This window comes from Hippopotamus amphibius, chromosome 17 (assembly GCF_030028045.1).
Source record: "Hippopotamus amphibius kiboko isolate mHipAmp2 chromosome 17, mHipAmp2.hap2, whole genome shotgun sequence".
Lineage (NCBI taxonomy): Eukaryota > Metazoa > Chordata > Mammalia > Artiodactyla > Hippopotamidae > Hippopotamus > Hippopotamus amphibius.
In genome coordinates, this window is record NC_080202.1 from 37,539,342 (window position 1) to 37,561,986 (window position 22,645).

Consider the following 22,645-nt stretch of genomic DNA (forward strand, 5'->3'; position numbering starts at 1 on the left):
CTTGCCAGAAACCTTGCTTGCCTTTTATTATTTTATAGATTGAGCCTCTTTGGGAACAACTTCACACTTGAATGGTTTTATTTCTCAGATACTGTAGGCTTGAAAATCTATAGTGTCTGGTATGAATCTTTGAGTGGTCTCACCATATTAATTTAATAAATATTTACTGAGCGCTTATAATTGCTACAGAAATTATAGAGATTGTAACATCATTCTGTCTTCATGCTGCTCAAAGTTTGTTTAGCACACTGACCTGATAGCACTTCCAAATGATGATGTTTGGAAACACGGGTTTTGGGGTTAGGTTTAGATCCTGGCCTGTGTATTTCATAGATTTGTGTGACCTTAGCTAAAGTCAGCTTCTCCCAGCTTTTTAGGAATTGTTTGATCAGTGAATTAAAATGTCATCCATTTTCTAACATCATTTTCTGCTTATAGTTCTAAAGCCAAAACAGGACTAGATTCTTGTCATTTATAAAAGCAGAAATAAGATTTCCACTGAGATCAGTTCAGCTCAGCTCACTAGTGCAAAGCATTTGTTCCAAATAAACTGAGTGTAGATATACTTTTTTCAAAAAGTGTTATAGGAGTTTAGGGAGATGTAAGTGGAACGGGGGAGGTCTTTCTCTGCAGAGGTCTGAGTATGTCCTTGTCGTTGGCAACAGCAGAGCAGTCTGTAGCTAGTTAAGAGAGTTGGGGAGGACAGATATACCTGGTTCTGTTCTCCATCATCAGATGCACTGATATTAGCCTTCAGCCTTGGTGTTTGTCCAAAATGGGCTGCGATTCAGCTTTAGCCTTAACCTTTGGAACCTACTTCATTGTCACTGCTGGCATTCCTGAACTCTTTTAAAACCATATCATTCAGACTTCTGTGGTGGCACAGTGGTTAAGAATCCGCCTGCCAATGCAGGGGACACGGGTTCAATCCCTGATCTGGGAACATCCCACATGCTGCGGAGCAACTGATAAGCCTGTGTGCCACAACTACTGAGCCCATGTGCTGCGACTACTGAAGCCTGCACACCTAGAGCCCATGCTCCACAACAAGAGAAGCCACCACAATGAGGAGCCCACACACCACAATGAAGAGTAGCCCCTGCTCGCCGCAACTAGCGAGAAAGCCTGTGTGCAGCAACAAAGACCCAACACAGGCAGTCAGTCAATCAATCACTCTCAGAACTGACAGAAATGAACTAAATCCAGGCTCAGTGTTTTCCCTCCGCTGGAATTTGATTGAAATACCAATATCACTACCAGCCAGAATTCAGCTTAGTAAAGGAAGGAGTCTTGGTTTCCTTCACCTTGCTTTTTAGCAATAGAGAGACATCCTGGTGTTCTGCTGTGTGGTAAGTTTGATATAGGAGACTAAGATCCTCAGACAATCGTCAGTCTCTCATCTGCACATCACCTTGGTTTAACTGTCCAGCAATGAGGTTTTCTCCAAAAGTTACTGCTTTCCCAGCCAATGTGTTCAGAGTTGTTTATTTGACTTTTAATCAACCTTGGCCTTGGATGCTTCCCATTGAGTAAATTGATGAATACTGAAACCAAATGAGTGACTTCCTGGTGGCGCAGTGGTTAAGAATCCGCCTGCCAATGCAGGGGACACGGGTTTGAGTCCTGGTCCAAGATCCCACATGCCGTGGAGCGACTAAGCTTGTGCGCCACAACTCCTGAGCTCATGTGCCACAACTATTGAGGTCCGTGCGCCTAGAACCCAAGTTCTGCAACAAGAGAAGCCACCACGAGATACCCATGCACTGCAGTGAAGAGTAGCCCCTGCTCACTGCAACTAGAGAAAGCCTGCGTGCAGCAACGAAGACCCAACGCAGCCAAAGATAAATTAATTTTTTTAAAAAAGAAAGCAAGTGAAATGTGAAATAAAATCATCCTGCTGGGATGAAAAGCATAGTTGGCCCTGCTCTGTGGGGCAAGTAGAGTAAGGAGTCTGTTTCTAAGGCTTTTTTTTTTTTTGCTTAGGCCAGTTAGGTGGCAGAACTCTGAGGCAAGGCTGAAACATTAAATTTACAATATATGCTAACTAGTTTTTGTTGATATTAAATATCTTGTGTTCATTCACCAGCGGGTCCGAGTCTGCATTGTGACGTTGTTGGTTTGCATGGTTTGTGAGAGTACCAAAGCCACTGTTTATCCCACCTGGATTTTAAAATCCTAGTTGACTTTGACCAATCCTGCCCTGTTTACTGTTTGCATAGTCACAGGTCAGGCTGGGCTTTGGGGCCTGGCTCTGAGACGCAGGCCCACAGTTTCAGTTACTGCTTCAGCCCCTAGCTGAAGACTGGAAGGCTTATTAAGACAACTGAATTAGCCTCATTAAACTTGTGTTTAAAACAAAAGGCAGGAGGACTTCCCTGGTGGTCCAGTGGTAAAGAATCCACCTTCCAATGCAGAGGATGCAGGTTCAATCCCTGGTCAGGGAACTAAGATCCCACATGCCTCGGGGCAACTAAGCCTGCTCGCCTCAACCAGAGAGCTTGTGTGCCACAAACTACAGGGCCCACTCGCCCTGGAGCCTGCGTGCCACAACTAGAGAAAACCCACACACCACAACTAGAGAGAAGCCCGCACACCGCAACAAAAGATCCTTCATGCCTCAATGAAGATCCTGCATGCCGCAACTAAGACCCAACACAGCCTAAATAAATAAATAGAAATATGTTGTGGTCTCATTGTTCCAAAAAAAAAAGGGCAGGACTTCCCTGGTGGTCCAGTGCCTAAGACTCCATGCTCCCAATGCAGGGGGCACGGGTTCAATCCCTGCTCAGGGAACTAGATCCCACTAAGAGTTTGAATGCTGCAACTTAAGATCCTGTGTGCTGCAGCTAAGACCCAGTGCAGCCAAATTAAATAAATAAATAAATAAAAATGGCAGAGCCTCAACTCCTGGTCTTTTCTCCACCTCCCCAAGTGAACTAGGTTTTGTTTCCTTCGTGGAATCAGCATTTGGAATTAAGTAACAAATACTGTGCAACCTACTCCATTCTTCAGTTAGACTAGGAAAGAACCAGCTTTAAGACTTTCATTGGGACTTCCCTGGTGGGACTTCCCTGGTGGTGCAGTGGTTAAGAATCTGCCTGCCAATGCAGGGGACACAGGGCAGGGGACACAGGTTCGATCCCTGGTCCAGGAAGATCCCACGTGCCTTGGAGCAACTAAGCCCATGCGCCACAACTACTGAGCTTGTGCTCTAGAGCCCATGCGCCTAGAGCCTGTGCTCTGCAACAAGAGAAGCCACTGCAATGAGAAGCCTGCACACCGCAGTGAAGAGTAGCCCCTGCTCACCCCAACTAGAGAAAGCCTGTGCCCAGCAATGACTTTCATTGATATGTCTGCACACTCAAAAAGGAAGACAAGGATTTCTATCCAACTGATTTTGAAAACGCCTCTTCGGCAAAGGCCCATATTCTCAGTCCACTGGAGATAATTTATACACCGGATTCTATTTAACTAATTCAGGCAGACATGAACTTCCAAAAAAGTCCTAAACAGAATAAGGACTAGAACTCAAACCACTCATTAAGTTTCACACTTATCCCCATAGTCCCCACATGCTCATTCTCTATTAAAAATTTCAGAACTAGAGGGAAGGAGGATGACTGACCTCCATGTGAGAAAAGTGAAAGAAGGATTCTAGGTGTACTGACAGAATGACAAGTTGAAGTTCTATGGGTCTCTTTCACTTCCCAGATGGATAAGGGATAGGAAAACAAGGCTTAACCACTCATGATAATCAATAATCAAACGGATTTTGCTAGAGAATGTCTACACTTGGTTGGGAAAATGACTTCCAGAGAGGCAGACATCAACTTGGTACCTATTTTTGTCCATGGATAGCATCAATAAGGAAATGGGCTTCCTGCTGGTAGTGCCCTAAAACTACATATTTAGTCTGAGCTTCTGAAGCTGTTACTCTAGGTCAGTCCCTACTGGATGAGGTAGAAGACTAGGGTGGTGGGGATGTTCTTTCTTCTGCAGGGCACTTGTTTTTCCAGCTATGTGCCAAACAGACCTGAAGAGTGGCAAGGTCTGGTATAGCTGTGGGTGGTAAAAGCAGGGATGAAGGCAGCCTGAGGATGGCAGGACTCCATGGAAAGTACCTCCTCATTCACCAGCGGTTTTTAACTGTTCAGCTTTCCCTAGGAAGGGCAAGGAGTCTTCCTAGGAGTCAGCCATGGAAGCCAGGTCTTGATGACACTGAGCGTGTCTCTAGATCTCTATTTTCCCACTCAGTTCTGTATGTTTTCTATTTTCATTGATACTAAAATACCCCTGGCTTCATTGGTAACATCTTGTGTGGGGCAGAGATTGAAACAATGGATCTGGGAGTTCCCTGGTGGCCCAGTGGTTAAGACTCTGAGCTTCCACTGCAGGTGGGCATAGGTTCCATCCCTGGTTGGGGAATTAAGATCCCATATGCCGAGTGGTGCAGCCTTAAAAAACAACAACAAAGCACAATGGATCTATTTCCATCGCCTTACACGATTTAAGATGTGTGGGAAAATCAGTGTGAATGATGCCTAGGACTAAAGACAAAGCAAGCCTTCGACCCCTACCCAAGCACGTCACCCAGAAGTTTGGTCCTGAGACCTGCTCATCTCCCTGTGAACTCTAGAACCTTGTCTCACTTCCTGTCTCAGGTGTAGTAGCCTTCACAGGCCTTGCTTGAGTTCTCATATCTTCCTGCCAGAAAAAGCCTTGAAGCTGGAACACCCACTCCACCTGCCAACAGCAAAAAGAGGTCAGCCCCACAGCAGTGCTGACCAACTTGGCCCAAAGCCCCAGCTAATCAGCAAGCTCCCAGACACAACTGTACATCTTTCCATAAGGGGACATGGGGGGAGGAGGTGACCAAAACATACTTTCTCAGACCAGAGGCAACACTAGCAAAGGGGGAGTGAGAGGAATTTTTCTTAAAATCTTTAAAGTCTGTTTAAAGCAAAACAAAAGTTATACCCCAATTGCGTACTAAACAAAAATACATATACTGTACATATTTCTAGGAGGTATACAAAAACATTACTCTGAACTTTACTTGTCATGGTTTTCTATGCATAATTTGTATTTTTTATCAGCATATTTTTTTCAACTTAATTTATAGCCTTCTTATTTATTTATTTATTTTTTTTGGCACACGGGCTTAGTTGCTCCATGGCATGTGGGATCTTCCTGGAGCAGGGATCAAACCCATGTCCTCTGCATTGGCAGGCGGATTCTTAACCACTGCGCCACCTAGGAAGCCCATAGCCTTCTTTTTTAAGAATCTTCATTTTATTTGGCTTATAGTCTTATTAATCACTAATTAGGTAAGAGTTCTTGTCTGATAGGACCAACCCCTTCCATCTTAGATGGGGGAGGGGGGAAGCCATTGTAAATTGAAACAAAAACTCAGTGCTAGTCCCAGAATTCTATTCCACCCCATAGGATAAACACTAATAGCATCATTAAAGGACTGGGCTAAGCCAGGTCACACAGTGTTACATGGGGAGTTCAAGGTCACAGGTTTCACGGTGGGGATCACAGCTTCCAGTCCTATATAGTGTCTGGTAATCTCACAGAGACTGCCAGGTAGGCATTCATTACTTGGACATTTGTTCAGTACCTACCCCTAGATGGGCATGTGGCAGTTCCAGCAACCATCCGGTACCTTAAAGCATTCAGCTCTTCACAGGCTTTTTGTATCTTGAGGGAAAACAGATTTCGGTCACCTCACCTGGAGGCTTTCAAATGCCTTAAACCCTGGGGTCTAGCTTTCTGTTTCTCTAGTTCCGTGGCCCTGCTGTTATAATGAAGTGCTTGGCATGGGCTGGTCCCATCGATCTCCCAGATCTCCACTATCACTGTCGTCACTGTTGACTATGCTCCAAAGCTCTGCACCTCCTTGGTAGGTGGGGCCACCAGAGAAGCAACAGCACAGTCAATATTAAAAATGCAGTTTGCCACAGGTGGACAGGTAAAGAGCTGGGCCAGGTGACAACACCCGCCTAGCCTAGCCCTGTGAGAAAGAGGCCAGAAAGAATTCTGAATCCTTCCTTTAAAAGGATTCAGCTGGCAAACCCTACAAAAAGGTACCTGACACACGTTTGCAAGACTTAATGCGGTATTTAAGATTTTCCTTTTGTCTTTCTAAATTCTCCACTGTCAACCTCCCCGGCTCTCCACCCACCTTCCCCTAAGAGCTCTGCTTTAGCCATACAATGGCCAGTCCTCTGCTCATGGGGCCTGTTTCCTTTACTCTCAATTTAAATTCAAAATAGGGAAAAACTGCACTTGAGAATGAATCATCCATTTTATTTTATTTTATTTTGTCATGTGCTCACAGCATCTCTCTCTCTCTCTCTCCTCTCCCTGGCAGGTCACAGAGATAAATTAAAAATAAAATCTACAAGGAAAATAATTTATAAAAGCACTTCCCAGGCTCGGGCCTTCTATCCCTACTGCTCAGTTAGAATGCCTCCCCCACCAAGTAGGGAGAAGAATCAGTGTCTCCGCCCCCCGCCCCCCCCCCCAACTCATTCCTGCTGGTCTGGGGCAGACAATGCTCCAGACACAGGCAGAGGTGGGGGCAGCAGTGGCAACAGTTAAAGACACTGGCCCTGGAACCACCTGGCCACCTTGGTGCTCCCCCAGGCAGGCCTCCAGGGGCCCTTGCTAAACTGGGGGTATGGAGAAGCTGCCTGGGGGAGGGGTACCCTCAGACCCCATTACATGCACTTCTCATTCTCCTAGAAAGAAACCCAAAAAAGAAAGCAGACAGAGACCTCGGGACAGAGGAGAAAAATCCCAAGTGTTCACACGGTTACACGGAGTCTTTATGGCAAAGAGAACATTTAGCAGCTTTGAATATTGGGGTATCTCCTTTTTACTCAACACAAGCATTCTAGACCCTATAAGTGAAACAGGGCTCAAGCCCTAAAAAAATCAAAGCGCAAGAAACTCTAAGAGGATTAGGTTTTCTTGGTGTTGCTGGGTTTTGTAGTTTTTTTGTATTTCCAGTGACAAGCCCAGTTGTTGGCAGGGGAGGCCTCAGGGAAGGGTCACTCCCCAGTGTTGTGCTGAATACTGCCTGGCTTCTCCACATCATTCCCCTGCCTCAGAGCAGCTTCCAGGAGGCTGCAGGCCCAGCAGTGGGGGCACTGCTAGCACACCGGCTGCAGGAGAGCTCCAGGCAGCCAGTGAGGGGCGGGGGCACATGGACGGGAAGAGAACAGCATTCGCATGCAGGCTCTGATGGAGACATGGGAGCCTCAGCTCAGGGGTGACTGGGCACAAAGGAAGATGGATGGCAGGGCATTGAGTGACATGCTTGGTGTTGGGGCTGCTGCAACATGAGGCCTCATGACCCTTGCCTGTTTACTCCACCCTTTGATCCTAACCCTCCAAGCCAGTGTCGTGTCCCAGCGGCTCCATGACTGAAACCTTACAGGTGATATCATCCAAGAACTCCCCTTCAGGGATGCCGAAGTGCAGGAGCAGGAAGAGTTCGCAGGCCCCTCCCAGAACCCACTCCGTGTTCCACCCCTCCCCAGGGGTGAAGTGGGGTTTACTCATACCAGTCATCTAGTTCCCCCTAAAATCTGCTGCCTGGAATCCTGGCCAGGGCCAACTTAACCTGCCCTTTGATTTTCTTTCCGCTTTGATTTTTTTGGGATTGTTTTTTTTTTCCTCCCTTCCTCCCTTCCAGGAATGAGACTTTCTACTACTTTCCTCTCACAAGTCCTTCCCTTTCCCTTTGTTGGCCTCCAGCAATGCCAGCACCACCCTTCCCTCAAGGAAAGGGGTAGGGGTGAGGACCCCGTCCACCCAAACAGTCTGGCCACTTCCACCCCCCTCAGTGGGGGAAGCTGAGCCAGACAGCGCCTGCGCCTGCCTCTTCCTGTCCACTGACCCGCAGTCATCCCATCTGAGAAGATCTATTGGATAAGAAGGCATTAAAGTCCCCGCTGTAGGTCCAGGTCCAGGCCCAGCCCTTCTCCAGTTTCCATCTCAGTGAGCATCAACCGCCTTCCTCCCAAGCTCACTTTCTCCGGTCCTTCGGCTTCCTCTCCTGCCGCCGGGCCTGCTGGTCAGCCAGGGCGCGGGGAACCAGCAGGACGCTGCCGTCCCCGGCGTATTGCAGCGCATACTGACTGGGCGAGTAGGGCCGCCCGTTCTCATCCCGCAGCCGCCCAAACACCTCCTGGTACAGGCTCTGGACCTTCTGTTTCATCTGCCGCAGGGACCGGAGGAACTCCACCTTCTCCCGCAGCAGCCGGGCTTTATCGCGCTGCAGGTCCTCCACGTCCCGCTCCAGGTTCAGGATGGTGTCCAGCTTGCGCTTGCGGCAGTTCTGCGCCGCCATCTTGTTCTTGCCGCGGCGCCGGATGTCACGGATGAGGCTCAGCTGGGCCTCGCTCAGCTGGTACTTGGAGAGCAGCTCGTTGAACTCCTCCACAGGCAGGTTGATGATCTTGTCATTGGTGAAGGGGATCTTCATGGCTCGGGCTCGATGTTCATCCCGGCTCATCTGTTTGTCCAGGAAGTCGGCCTGCTTCTCCTTGCTGCCCTTCTTAAGGGCGCTGGGTGCTGGCAGGTCAGCGGAGTCGAGGGCACTGGGTGCCATGTTGTACGTGTGGTTGTGGCCCACGTGCTCCAAGTAGGGCAGGCAGGAGAGCTGAGACGGGTCCTGGTAGCTCATGCGGCAGAACTTGGAATACTCGGGCTGGTAGCCCACAGCGCCCTCGGCCTCTTCCAGATCCAAGGTCTCAGAGTCAGAGCTGTAGCCAACGGCACCTTCCTCAGAAAAGGAGGAAGAGGCTGAGGAAGAAGCAGAGGAAGAAGAGGAAGAGGAGGAGGAAGAGGAGGAGGAGGAAGAACTACCTTCAGAGCTGCTCAGGGAGGAAGGGCTATGGCTGGAGTCCAAGGAGAGGCCTGAGTCAGAGTCAAATTCCTCTTCGAGCTGGGAGGCCTGCACGGGGTTAAAGCCTTCTTCAATGGCCAGGTCCATCAGGCTGATCTCATCCAGCATGGCTTCATCTAACAGACCCCCCAGCGGGTCAGGCAGCTCAGGGCCTGCTGTGTCATTGGCTGAGCCATTGAGCTGAGGCGGAAAGAAAAGCCCCGCCAGGTTGGTGGAACCAAAGGTGGAGTTGAGGCTGGTGGAATTGCTGGGGACCAGTGGGAGCAGCGTGGAGCTGCCGGCCACAGGCAGGCTCTCCACCTCCGGGCTGAAGAGTGAGAAGTCCTGGCTGCAGCCCCCCAGGGACGCCTGATGCAGGCTGACATTCTGATTGATGGGAGTGTTGGGAGCAAGGCTGTAGTTGGTGCTCAGTGGGTCCCCTGGAGGGGCATTGTACAGGATTTCACTTGTTGATGTGTTCACTTCCATGGCCTGGGAGAGGAGAAGAGCATCACCGTTCACTCAACGCAGACTCCCTCCCCAGGTGTGGCTGGGGGCGCACACTAGCAGGCACCAACACAGGCACAGCTGCATGCGTGTAAAGGCAAGAGACAGGAAACCAGAGCCCACAGCGTCAGCTCCTGGCTCTGCTTGATCCATCATGCCTGGCAAACATGGGTTCCTCCCTGTGGACTCCACCCCAATACAGGACTGATCAGCTCCAGTTCATGTCTGGCCAGACTCCCCCATCATGGAGGGAGAGGAAAAAGCACCTAACACGGTGAAATCAGCACAGTGAAGAGAACACCCAGCCTTGGAGTGAGAAAGCCTAGCTGCCCCACTTGCTGTATGACCAGGAGCATCTCACTCAGCCTCTCTTTGATATTCAATGTTCTCACCTTTAAAATAATAAAGGGCTGACCAGATGATCGTGAGGGCCAAGTAAGTGAGATGACGACGGCTACACAGCGCTGCAAGAATGTCAGCGTTTACTGATGCTAAACCTAGGAGACACCCAGCCTAGTGATTACCTGCCTGAAGAAAAGGAAGGAGGTGCGCCTAGGAGGCAGGCCTGCTTTTAGAAGCCTCAGCCCCCAGGGCTTTAACCCAAATCCCAATCCTAACTCCACCCCCTACTACCCCAATGAGACACCTGGATAGTTACCTCTCAGTGTCCCCACTTTCCTATGGATCAGAGAGGTGTTACTCTTTCTTTTCCCAGAAGTGGAAAAGCAGCCGAGTATGAAGACACCCCACACAAAGTCCAACAGGTGTGTGCCTGGTTCTGATAACCCTACCTGCATTTCCATGATGGACATGAGATCTTGCCACTGCTGTTCCAAATCAAATGGCGACTCTGTCCCCGTCAGGAGAGGAGACAAAAGGTTGTTTTGAAGACCTGGGGGCTCACTCTCACTAGGCACTGCTTCTGTTATGCTGGAAATGTCTGCTGGAAACTAGGGCAAAACACAGAGGGTTTAACAGGGGAGGAGGAAAGATCACCTTCTGCTTTCCTCCCAGAGACTACCACCTCAGGTTCTGTTCCTTCCTTCCTCTGAATTCACCCCCAGCAGCCAGGAAAAGGCCAACACCAAGAGCTGGCCCCTCAGGCAGCCGCAGAGAGACACACCGTGTGCAGGCGGCCCTGCTGGCTCAGTGGGCTCTCCCTGGAGTCCTGCTCACCTCAGCATTCTCCCCAAAGGGGCAGGTGGCCTCCAGCAGCCTAAGGCACTCTTCCAGGGACAGGGCTGTCTGGTCCTCCCCACCAGGCACCTGTGGCAACAGCAACTGTTAAGTCTGACTGACCCGGGCCTCGCCTGCCTATGGGCCAAAGCCCCTTCCCCAGCCTTTCCAAGGGGGAGCTTGAAGGAGGCCTGCTTGGTTGCAGGCCTGTACTCTCCCTCTGTTCCCAGACTATCGGCTGGCCCTGAGTCCCAAACTCCAGGGGGGAAGAGAGTGGGAGGGTCCTGACGCAAGCAGAAGGCCGCTGGGTGCTCTGCCTCCTGTGTGCTGTTCGTTACCGAGGCGTGGCCCCTTTGCTGTGCTGCTCTTCCATTCCCCCTTCCTCAGCCACCACTGTGACTTAGAGACCCCAACCCAAGATATACATTCAGGCCCATCCCACAGATACAACTTTCTCTAAAGAGAGGTTTCCAGAAGTGGGCAGAGGCAAGTACCTGTGCAGGGAAGCTCTCCCCAGTCTCTCCATCCACTAGCAGGTTTTGTGCCAGAGCTTCTGCACCCTCGCCTGGCCAGGTGTCCTCCTGCTCTGCTCCATCCTGCAGTTCCTTATCCACATCCTGTTCCTTCTGGCGATGACTGTAGTCAAAAATCTCACGCCCAGCCCCCAGGTCAATATCCTGTCGCCAAAGGATGTCAATCAGATCTATGTCCTGCAAGACAGAGTGCCATGACTTTAGCTCTGGGGTCCAGGGGCCCCTCCCTGTCCTGCCCTTCAGAGGTCCCTCCTAGCATCACCCCAGCTACTCCCGGATGGGGCCCCTCCCAATCTACACCTGCCAGCCTCTAACCCCTGTCCCCTCCATACCAGCAGGGCTTCATTCATCCATTTCCAGATACCAGTCCCCAAAACAAAAAAAGAGCTAGCAAAAATCACTAGCATGATCATCACCATACCAGTCTGTGGGCTTAGGATCTGGACCAGAGACACAGCCAGGCCAAAAGGCAGGGCCATCTCACCACTACTTAAGAAGGAAGGGGGAAGCAGGAGACACTTCTCATTTTGGGACTGGGAATCCCTTAAAACCTCGTTTGTAGAAAGCTGGCCAAGGCAAGCAAGAGTGAACTGTCAAGCAGAATTGCTTCGCGGTAGCCAGGCTTGCATCAGCCTATGGTGCCATTTCATTTGCATAAAGGGGTGGGGTGGACTGGAGAGGAAAATCCCTGCATTTGCAACCACCTGATGCAACCAATGACAATGATAGCCTATCTCCAGCCCTTCCTACAGCCATTCCCCCTTCCCTGGCGGAGGCAGGAGTAAGGCTGAACACCCACAACTCTTAGCCCAGGCTCACCTCAAGATCCATCCCTGACAGAATGCCCACTCTCAGCTGATCCTAACAAGCCGCCTCTATCCCCAGAGAGCCTCAGGCAGTCAGATGATCCTCACTGGGCACCCCACCCCTGCCAAGGCCAGCCCTACGGTGTCCCCTCACACCAGTGCTCTCACTCCCTTACCACACCCCAGGGCTCACGGACTCCCATCAGTCAACCCACTCAAGGACATAGCCCCCATCACCGCCCAGCCACAACTGCTGCCTTGGGCACCAAAGTGCCTCCCTCCCACTCTACCCTGGTGGCTTCTGATCAGTTCCTGCTCTGACTGCCACCCCCACTGCCACCAGCAGACAACCCCAGTAAATAAGAGATGTTTGGGTTTCCTATACATGCTGCCCCCTGCAGCTGAAGAAACCCTAAACTATTGCCTTCCACTCAGAGGTTACAAGGCAGATACTTTCCAGAAAGCAACATCCTTAGCTTAGACCCACCTCCCTAGCTCTGACCAGGTATTCCTTTCCCACCGTAAGCCTCCCTGATCCTAAGACCTCCCAGGTGTACTTCTCCCTGTAGTCTCCCCACATACACCAACCTGAACAGAAGCCCTGGACCCAGGAGCAGAGGGGGGCTGGGCCACCCGGTGACCAGCCACCAAAGAGTTAAGGGGCCGGCTCCCTTTAGCACGGCCCCCACCACTGTGAAAGCTGCGGTCCAGGCGGGTCATGGTCTTCGAGATGAGCCCCAAGGCAGCTGGTGCCGGGCAGCGGGACAGGGGGCTCCAAGGAGCTCTTGGCTCGCAGGGAGCACACCAGGCTGGAAGGGTGGCCCCTTGCTAGCTCCGAGGGGCCCAAGGAGGGTGCCCCGCCCGTGCTGCTGCCTGGGCGGCCCAGCCCAGCCCCCTTCCTCCATCCTGGAGCAGCCCCCTCCCACCTCACAACCCCAGTTCCACTCAGGCGCCCGGCAGCCCCCACCCGGAGCTCACCGCAGAGGCTGCAGTGAGATGGGACTCCCACCCCATGCTCCGTGCTCAAGCTGCAGAGGAAAGCAAGCTCCCTCCTGGGCCTATCCTCCCGCTCCTCCCTCTCTCCCCCTCCCCACGCCCCCCAAACTTGTTACCTAGGCTGCAGCAAGGAGCCAATCCCCTCCCCCTCCCATCCCGCAGGTCACTGCTGAGGCTGCAGAGAGCCAATCCCCTCCCCCAGGCCAGCAGCTGGGCTGCGGAAAGAGCCAATCCCCTCCCACTGTCGTTACCTAGGCTGCGACGAGAGCCAATCTCCTCCCCCAAGTCTCTGCTGGAGATGCGGAAGGAGCCAATCCCCTCCCACCGCCTGTTACCTAGCTGCAGCCGGGAGCCAATCTCTGCACCAGGGCAGCTGGAGAAGCTGCCGCAAGGAACCAGCCCATCCCCGGGCCGCCTCCGTCTCCTCAAGGAGACGCACCCAGGGGCGGGCAGCCCCACCCAGCCCAGTCCGCCAGCCGGGGTGGCGCAGTGAGAGAGCCCTGGGGGGAAGGGGTGCCACTCTCCCTCCTGTCGCATCCTGCTTACCCAGCCCACTCAGGACTGGGTAGACACTCCTCCCGCAGCTTCTCAGGGAATCTAAGTTCTTCCCTGGAAGTGGAAGGAGTTTTCCTGTTCCTCAGAAGGGCTGTGGCCAGTCGTCCTCAAGCCCGAGGATCAAAGCTAGGTTGGGCAGGAACCCAGTGCACCCAGACCCACTGGAACCCGGGCCTTTGTCACCCTACAACATGCCAGACGAGAGGAAGGGGGAAAGCCATCTGCACACATGCAGGCACGTCACAGTGCTGGCCAGCCTAGCCCCAGGCACGAGGAGGGAGAAAGGAGCCTGAAGGCCAGCAGTGAAGGAGACAGGTGCTCCACAAGGTCCTGGACACAAATGTGCCCTCCCGCCCCCCACTCTCTCTTTGCCCCAGGCTTTGTTCAAGAGCATTCTCTGCCTGAGCCCCAGCTCACATGTCTAAAGCAGGAAATAAGCCCCTAAGAGAATCAGGGTCAACAATTCTGGCTCCCCTTGAGCCTCAGGTCAGGTCAGGGACAGTATGTTCTCCTTGGTTGCAGACTGCTCCTCCTCGCCTGCAAAGAGCTGTACACAGGCCACCCCCCGCTCTGGGCAGAGTGCCAACCTCGAGGGGAATCCTATCCCTGACAAGGGCCTGGGCTATAGCTGTCCATCGAATAGCCCTGGCAGCAGGCGAGTGCTGCCACCCCAGGGATAATACCAGCTCCAGCAGTGCCTGTCACATGCTCTGGACGTGGGTATTTTTATCCCTGAGTTGCTGAGGAAATGTTGTTCTAGACACACAATAATCCTCCCTTCCCCCATACCCAGCCTGGGCCCCTAATGCTGACCCACCCCCAACCTCTAAAGCGAGCAGTGAAGGCCTGGGGTCAGGGAAAGCACAAACTTCATGAAGGCCAAGAAATGGAAGGAAGCAGGGTCAAAGTCCCAACTCATCCCACCCCAACCCACCCAATTACACTGAAATCCCATCCCATCCCATCTCATTCCAGGAGAGCGCCCTGGGGAAAGAGGAATGAAGCTATGCCTGCAAGGTTCCCAGGAGCAGGGTTCCCAAGCCCAATTACACCCACCCCTTGAGGAGCTACCGTGGGGCGGGATGATGGAAGAGGAGGCTGAGAGTCATACTTCTTCAGACCACTGTGCCAAGACTGGAGCCCAGTTGAAGGGAAAGAACAGAGGAAGCAGAAGAGAGGTGGCACTTTAAGAATCTCAGAAAAGAGGCACTGCAGGGCAAGGAGTGCTCATGGCTCTCATGCTCAGATGATTCTAGTCTCTCTCAAAGTAGAGCCAGTAGGAGCCAGCTAAGCAGAGAGCAACCCTGGCACTTCTGACATTTGGGGCCAGATCAATGTTATTTAGGGGCCGTCCTATGCTTTTTAGGAAGTTCAGCAGCATCCCATGCCTCTCCCCAATAGATGCCAATAGCACCTTCTCCAGTTGTGACAACCAAAACTGTCTATAGACACTGCCACATGTCCCCTGATGGGCAAAAGCATCCCCAGTTGAGGACCACTGGCCCAGAGGAAGCCACATGATTTGACAGTCACTAACATTCAGAGAACTGGGCTCAGAAACGGGCTTGAACACAGGATGTGAGGCAAAACCTGGTCTGGCCGGTAGGCAGAAAGAGCCAAGTTCTACAGCATCTGTAAAACTTTTAACACATCTTCACACACCCCCCCCCTTCCCAAACACTTGTTCCACGTACCCCTGCCTTAAGACTCAGCTCTGGAAAACCCAGCCCAGTGCAATCCGGCCTCATCTTTCCCTAATGGCCAGCAAGCGAAGTGGACCTTTTCCCAAGCTTCTTAAGACTGAGTGGCAACACAGGGCCAAACGCAGAGCTCAAAGCAGTCTTAATCACATTGGTGGGGGAGGGACAGCAGAAGCCATTTAACATGATTAAAGGCAACTGCATCACCTTCTGCCCAGAATAGTGTGTCAGCCACTCATCAGGAGTTCAGATCTCTGACAGCTCAAAGCAAGCTGACTTCAGCAGCAGAATGCAGTTTCTCTTCTAGCTCCCAGCCCTCCCGTCTCTACTCTCTGCAGTGGGCCTTTAGCAAAGAATGGGAGCCTTGGCCCTCTCCTGGCCAAGAATAACTATCTAAATCTATCCTTTGGCTCAGGTCCAAGAGAGCCGACTTATCAGGACCTTATATTAACAACAGGCTTGACCACAAAGGAGGAGAACTTCAGGATACGTATGTGTGTTTTGATGTGGGGGGAGGTACAAGGCAACAGTCCACAAAATATTTGTGTCTTAGCAACAGACATACACTGCATCAAAGCCCATCACAACACGACACCCTCCCCCACCCTGGACCTCCAGGAGTCATGTTGAAACCCAAGCAGTAAACACACAGGCATGTTCTAAGAACCTCCCACTGCCCTGACAGTACATTTAGAGATGGGTCAATGGTTCAACACAAGCAAATGCTCCCGGCCCCCAATCCCAGACAATCTAGTCCATTCCTATCCAAGAACAATGCCTGAGACCCCCTGGAACCTCTCTGCTTCTTTACAGAGCTTAGTACTATGACCACACTCCTTCAGGACCAGCCCACCCCTCACCCCAACCCCAGACCCTTCCCACCCTCCCCTCCACGTCGCCACTAACCTCTTTGGTTAAGTCTCCACTGACTGGTGGGGCTACAGCCCCCAAATCCTCCAAATCTTCACTGAATCCCTGCTCCGTTTCGCTTTCTCGCACCCCGTTGTCTGGGCCTGTCACATCTTGGAGACCACTGGAACTCTCGAGGGCGAGGCCTGAGCTGGGCTGGCTGCCAGAGACAGACCCCTCCGGATCCCGGTGGACCAGCCAGGCGTTAACCTCAGTGGTTGGCACCTGGAACCTGTCCAGGGCCCTCACCTGACTGAGGAGCCGCCGGGCAGTGAAGTAATTGTCCAGGTCTATGCTCTTGGGGTGGATACCATAGCCATCCAAAGTATTCCTCAGGTTGTGGAACTGGGTCTGAGTATAGGCAGAACTGGGCCCCAGGATGATCTCCCGGAGCGGGGGTAGCTGTGAGGTCAGGTAAGTATCCACGTCCACCCGCACCCCAATCAAACTGAGCAGAATGGTGAACTGGAGGAGTCCTTCCGTTAAGTATTTCTTCAAAGAAAGCATTGCTGAAGGACCAGAATGTTTATGCTTTTTGGTTTTTAAATCTTCCAAAAGACAGATCAAGGCCACTGCTCTGCTGCTCCAGCCAGCAAGTTACCCTCCTCAGTGCCAAACCCTGTACCCCACCCTGGCAGAACACAGGGGCTGAGCTCCCTGATGGCCTCAGAGGAAAGCACAACCCTTGGAGCCAAGGCCACACTCCAGACCACATTCACTTTCCCTTCTTGACACCTCACCTCTGAAAGTACAACCGTTCCTAACCCAGTCCAGGCCTTCAGGGCCCACGTGACTTACTGTCTCCACAGTCCACATACAGTCACTTCCTCACTCACATTAGTTGTCCTCTCTGTAGATTTCACTGCAGGCTGTTCTTGGGAACAGCTGATGGACTTTTTTTTTTCCTTCTCCTTCCTAAGGTTTATTTTCTTTGGCTGGAGCTACAGGCCTTTTGTCTTGGGTCAGAGTGTCCCGCCTCCTCCACACTTACCAGGGGGGTTTCCAGAGAAACCTGAAATGGGAATCACAAAAGCAACAGGATAAGATTTCATACTTTTCATGCCATGATCAAGGCAGAGGTAGGAAACACATTAAAAGGCCACTTTTATTTTTTATTAAAAAATAAATCAGTTATTATACTCCCAGAAACACAGAACATAAAAACTTGATACAGACAGAACAACTATGAGGAGAAGGTATTGTCCACAAGGGATCTCAGTTTCTAGATATTAATTTTGCAATACCCTAAAAGGTAGCTCATTTTGGATAAGCAGATAACGCCCAGGGCATCCAAAATATTTTACATGTTGTCTGATTTACCAACCCTCCCCCCATCCCACACACACTACCCAGCTCCTATTTTTAGCGTGAGAAGTCCATTTCCTATCTTAAAAGAAAGTTTGTTTCCCATCTCTCAAGAGAAAACTGCCTACAATTCTTGTCCCTTCAAGTTCTAAAGGGGAGGGAGAGATTATTAATAGGTGAAAGGGTAAAAGGACAAGAGGACAACCACCACATCATAGAAAAGAATAACACCTTTTGTTTTCCCAACTTTAAGATCTGATTTCCCTTTCCTATCATTCTCACATTAAAAACAAAAAAAGTGGGGGTACTGATGGGATGGGGGGCCCTGAGGCAGAATTATTTGGTCCAGAATTTGAATAGGCAGGTTTTATTTTCACTCATGTGACCTTCTGATCCAAAGCAGAAGGATATGGCCAAGTCTTCAACCCAGATAGCCAAGTGGGGAGGGAGTGAAGCTGCCTTTCAGTTTCTAGTCTCTACTTTTGAGCTTCCATTAACCTCATAAACCAAGACATAGCTCTCTCCTCTTCACTGCTGTGACCCTCCAGCAACTTCAACCTAAAGGGAAAGAGGGATCTACACACACACACACACACACACCCTTAACTGGTTAGAGTAAACGTAACTGCGACTCAGCATTCCTGCTTACACTACCCTCCAGTTCTCACGCAATTTACTAACAAAAACCTCCCAAGGGCCAATTAAGTTCGAGAAACCGGACAAGGTCCCTTAAAGATCGAGTAAGGCCAGGTCTGAGCCCGGTCCCACCCTGCCCCGGATACCCGAGTCCGGCTGGGACCAAGTCGCCATGCCGCTCCTGGCGCCTCGGCTTCTAGCTTTCTGGGCAGCAGCGAACAAGTGCTACTTTCCTGGCCTTGACCCACCCTGACGGCCAAACCCCACCCCACCCTCCGCCCCATGGCCCCACCCCGCTCCCAAGCCCGGGCCTAACACCACGCCTTCTGAGGCCCTCAGCCCTCCCCAGTCCAACCCACCCCGAGCAGGCTTTCTCCACGGCCGCTCGGCCCCTCCCTGCCAGGCCCAGGGCCCGGCCCCGATGCGAACCCCGCACGGTCGCCCGCTCCCGCCTCCTGCCCCTCAGCTCCACCCCGCCGTTCTTCACCCCGTAAGCCTCGGCCCCGCGGAGCTGCGCCCCTCCCGTCAGGGAAAGAAATGTGCTTGATACCCTCTGCTGAGCTCGGCGTCCGCCGCTGCCGCCACAGCAGGCGCTCAGCCCGAGTCCAGGCCTTGCCGCCGCCACCGCCGGCCGGCCTAGAGCTCGCCAGCCTCCGCTTCCCTCCCCGCCCCCTCCTTCTACCTCACTCGGAAGCCCGCCCTCCACGTCCTCCCAGGAACACATTTCTCCAATCAACGAGCCGAGACGGTGGCCGTCGCCGGATGTCGCTTTGACTGACAGCGGAGAGACTCCAATGGCTGAGTGTGCCTCCTTCTCCATTTACTGATTTCCCAAGACTGACACGGCCCACGGCCCAATGGGCATGTAGGCCCGCCCCGCGGCCTGGACCCACCAATAAGTGGGGCGAAGGTCCTATCGCCCGGCTTTCGGCGCCCCTTGCCGTGAGCCGGCCTCGTGCCGGCCGCAGGAGGTATTACAGGCTGGGCACGGAGTGGCGTTAACAGGCTGAGCGCTTCCAGTGCGTTCTTTGGCCGGGGTATAAGGGCTTAGGGCTGGGAATGGGAGGTGGTATCGCCGCCGGAGCGCGGAATCCCCCCCTTGAGGGTTCCCACGGTGACTTGCAAAAGTCCAGTGAGACCTGACAGGCCGAGGTGGGGCACAGAACTTGTGTTTCGCGTGGTGTGGACGCTCGTGCCGCCATTTTGGGTGCTGGCAGCGGAAACCGCTCTCCCAGCTTCCGGACGGTGTGGGCCGGGCGTTGGGCCCCTTGCCAGTCAATTGTTGCGCCGCATGTCCCAGGCAAACCCTGCGGACGGGTTGCCACGACGGTGGTGGGACGTTGGGGTTATGAGAGATATAGCATAATTAGTGATTTTTGTCATGATACAGATACCTTCTCCTCTCTCTGGTTTCCCCGGCCCAACATCCCACACAGGTTTGCTTTTCAGGAATTTTCCTCAGTTTCTAGTGTTCTTCAATCTCTAATAGCCAACGTCTTTGTGATTTTCAGACATGGGTTTACTTCCAGCATCGCTTTGGGAAGTTGTTAAACTTGACATTTTGAGGTACCACACCAGAGGTTCTGATTCACTTACCCTGGGATGACAGCCTGATAACCTCGCCCGTTTATTAAACAACTTGGGTAGTTTTAATGCAGCTGGTGTGAAGACCACTTTTCGGCAGTCACTGAGTTGGAGTTTGTAGTAAGTTGTTCCCAGCTGTAGGAAAAAGAGGCGTTGACTCAGATTCTTGACTCCCTGGAAGTTCCTGCTGATTTGGTGGGCGTCATTGGTCCTCATACAAGCAAGGACAAGGCCAAATGGTAACTCTAATTTGATGAGAACATCGAGTCCGTCACGTGTTTGGAGAATTAGGCGGCTTAATTTGGGGTGGTTCACAGATTATAACACATTATAATACACTTTCACCATATAGAAGTATATAGCATTGAATCCTCAGAAAACTACTAAGCTAGTTAACCCATTTCAGAGACAGATTCCGAGAGCACGTTTTATTTGTTCGTTTTACTGTTTGTCTCCCAGAAGATGCTAGAATATAAACTCGATGAGGACTAGAATTTTGTGCATTAACTGTTGAGTTTTCAAAACCTAGAGCAGTGCCTGCAAGAATAGACACTCAATAAATACTTGCTGGGAGTTCCCTGGTGGTCTAGTGGTTAGGATTCCAGGCTTTCATTGCTGTGGCCTGAGTTCAATCCCTGGTCAGCGAACTGAGATCCCACAAGCCCTCAGCATGGCCAAAAATAAATAAATTTTCAACTTTAAAAAATAAATAAAAAATACTTGCTAAATAATTGAAGGGGAACTCAAGCAGGTCTGTGATTAAAAGTTCCTATTAAAAGCAGAAATTAATACTTAGAGGAGGTGTGGTTTTGAAGGATATGGCATGTTAAAAAAAATCGATGACCATTCAGCTCCTGCATAAGACCATGCTAGGATAAGAAAAGAGAAAATAAGGTGTAATCAGTAACTCTAAAAATATATCAAGGGGATTGAGAAAGAAATATTTTAAAACCATAGCACTAAAAGATATCAAGGCTAGACTAAAGTTACCAGGCTTAATACAAGACTATTTTGAGAAAATAGGAGAGATTGCATACTAAGAGTGGCCATCTGTTTGACACAGCAAGTAGAGAACAATTTTAAACCTTGACACAGTTCTGAAAAAGAGAACAACTGAGCAATCTATGGGGAGTCAGGGAACCTTAGTACCAATAAAACTGAGTGTTTTGGACAGTCCACTTGTATTTTCCAAGTTTCTTTTGAGCTGCATAGCAGGGTACTAGCTGCCTGGGATGAGAAATAAAGTCATGTAGTACATATAAGACTAACGTGAAATCAACATAAATATTCACTGAAATGGCAGCTGTGGGAGGGACAGCCACACCAAGGAGATGACGTGATATTCTCACATCACTTTGGAAGCCTAAATTCATTTGGTCACTTTTTAATGACTCACAAGTTTGTTGAGATAGCCCTCTCACCCATCCTCTCCTTTCCTTTCTCTCCTTTCTGGTGTCCTCGGTGTGGAGAGAGTTGTAGGCACTGAGAATAGGAGAGACTCCACCTTAATCCTTAGAGAAGGGATGAGAGAGGTCTTTTGTTTTGAACACACTATCCTGTTCATTTTCTTTTGCCTCCCAAGTTCAAGTACTGTGTAAAATGTGTATAATAGTTATTTGAGTGTAAAGTGGGAGAGAGCTGGACCGGGAACTGTATTATTGGGTTAAAGAATGGCTAGGGGTAGTTAGAAAAAGTTTTCTGCTTAGCAGTTAAAGAAACGTGGGAAGAAAAAAGGGGGGAGACAAAGAATTGCTGGCCTGTTGCAAGGACTGAGGAGAACAGAGGTGTAGAGACAATCTCAGCAGCCGACGGTGAGGCCTGGCAGGGTGTGGGCGCCCAGGATGTTTAATAGCACTCTGTGTAGTGAATGGAGATCGAAAGACTGTCTTCCACTCTGTCTAGAGTTCCAGATCAAGTCTGAGCAGGTGCAAACCTCCTTCCCAGAACCCACTGATTAACCTTGTAAAATCCAGGGTGTGTCCTTCTTCACCCAGGAAGCCACCCTCCCTCCTGCCACCGCCCCCCCCCCCCCGCCCCGCCCCAGCCTGGAACAGCTGTTAATAGGACAATTACCCAAGAAGCAAAAGAAAGATCCCATGCTGATGTGTCATCAGCCCTGGTATATCCATTAAATCAGACTGAGAAGACCACTGGAAAAAGTGAGCGCATGCACTTGCTCCCTGAGGGAGAGGCTGAGAGCCATCCGTTGAACCAGGCCTTACCGGGAGACTCCAGGCTGCTCAGGAGAGAAGAGAAGGCGGTGGGAAACCAGGAAGCTGGTTAGTTCTAATGCACAGGGATTTGGGCTCATAAAAAAAGCCAGCTGACTACACTGAAATCCCTACTTGTCCCAGTGATATCTATGTTGATCCACCTTCCTCCATAGGAAGAGCTGTTGCTGCCACCGGGCGGGCACATCCATCCTCCAATCATCCTGCGATGACTCCTGCCAGGAAACCCCCGGAGAAGGGCATGTGGGAAGGCAGACTGGCTGTGGCTTGGATTTCTTCTGGAATAGCAGGAATTGCTTTTTCCCCTAAGGGGAAAACCAATCTTTCTTATATTCTGGTTGCCCATTAGTTTTCCTTTCTTTAAAAATGTTTTTAAATGTTGTTAGTCTATATAAATATTTCTCACTCTCCAACTTCCACCTAATCCAGGGGAATGGATAAAATGACTGTCTGAGATTTCTTTACAGCCCTTCTGAGAGATTCCAGGATTATATCCTATCAGTATTAAATGTTACCCTGTCTTGTAAGGAAATCAATTAGTTTTCCAGCTCATCAGGACATCTGGCCGCTTTCTTACATGGTAAAAAATCATTAGCAAGCTTGTTACCATTAAACTATCAAAAGAGGTTCTACAAACCAGTCTCTTCCCTGTGCACCCCTCCCACAGCTGTCTTAGAAGATTTCTTGTCAACCCTGGCTGCACATTAGAATCACCTGGGGTGCTTATAAAAAATATCAGTGCCCAGGTCCCACCCCCAAGCAATTAAATCAGAGTCTCCCAGAGCAGCCCTGCACATCAGGATTTTGT

General features: G+C 51.0%; 1 protein-coding gene across 10 annotated transcripts; it reads right to left on the reverse strand.

Moving 5' to 3' along the window:
- Window positions 1-19: 19 nt before the first annotated feature.
- NFE2L1 (NFE2 like bZIP transcription factor 1) lies at window positions 20-18,691 on the reverse strand. 10 transcript variants are annotated; one of them, XM_057717252.1, is made up of 6 exons: window positions 18,510-18,530; window positions 16,079-17,093; window positions 11,077-11,259; window positions 10,583-10,672; window positions 10,198-10,356; window positions 23-9,391 (listed from the first exon to the last, which is right to left on the reverse strand). In XM_057717252.1, exons 2-6 carry the CDS (start codon window positions 16,586-16,588, stop codon window positions 8,039-8,041), a joined length of 2,295 nt encoding a protein of 764 aa, XP_057573235.1. In that variant the 5' UTR covers window positions 16,589-17,093; window positions 18,510-18,530; the 3' UTR covers window positions 23-8,038. The 10 variants fall into 10 exon arrangements, with proteins under 10 accessions (XP_057573240.1, XP_057573238.1, XP_057573237.1 ...); XM_057717251.1 differs by lacking the exon at window positions 18,510-18,530 and adding an exon at window positions 18,573-18,691 and having other exon boundaries at window positions 26-9,391; window positions 11,077-11,292; XM_057717248.1 differs by having other exon boundaries at window positions 26-9,391; window positions 11,077-11,292; window positions 18,510-18,529.
- Window positions 18,692-22,645: the final 3,954 nt, after the last annotated feature.

Coding starts and splice junctions, on each gene's coding strand:
- NFE2L1 (XM_057717251.1), bottom strand. CDS start 16,588: ATGCTTTCTTTGAAGAAATACTTAACGGAAGGACTCCTCCAGTTCACC. Junction 10,673..11,076: donor GGGAGAGCTTCCCTGCACAG/GTACTTGCCTCT, acceptor CTGTTGCCACAG/GTGCCTGGTGGGGAGGACCA. Junction 9,392..10,197: donor TGTCCATCATGGAAATGCAG/GTAGGGTTATCA, acceptor CTCCTCTCCCAG/GCCATGGAAGTGAACACATC.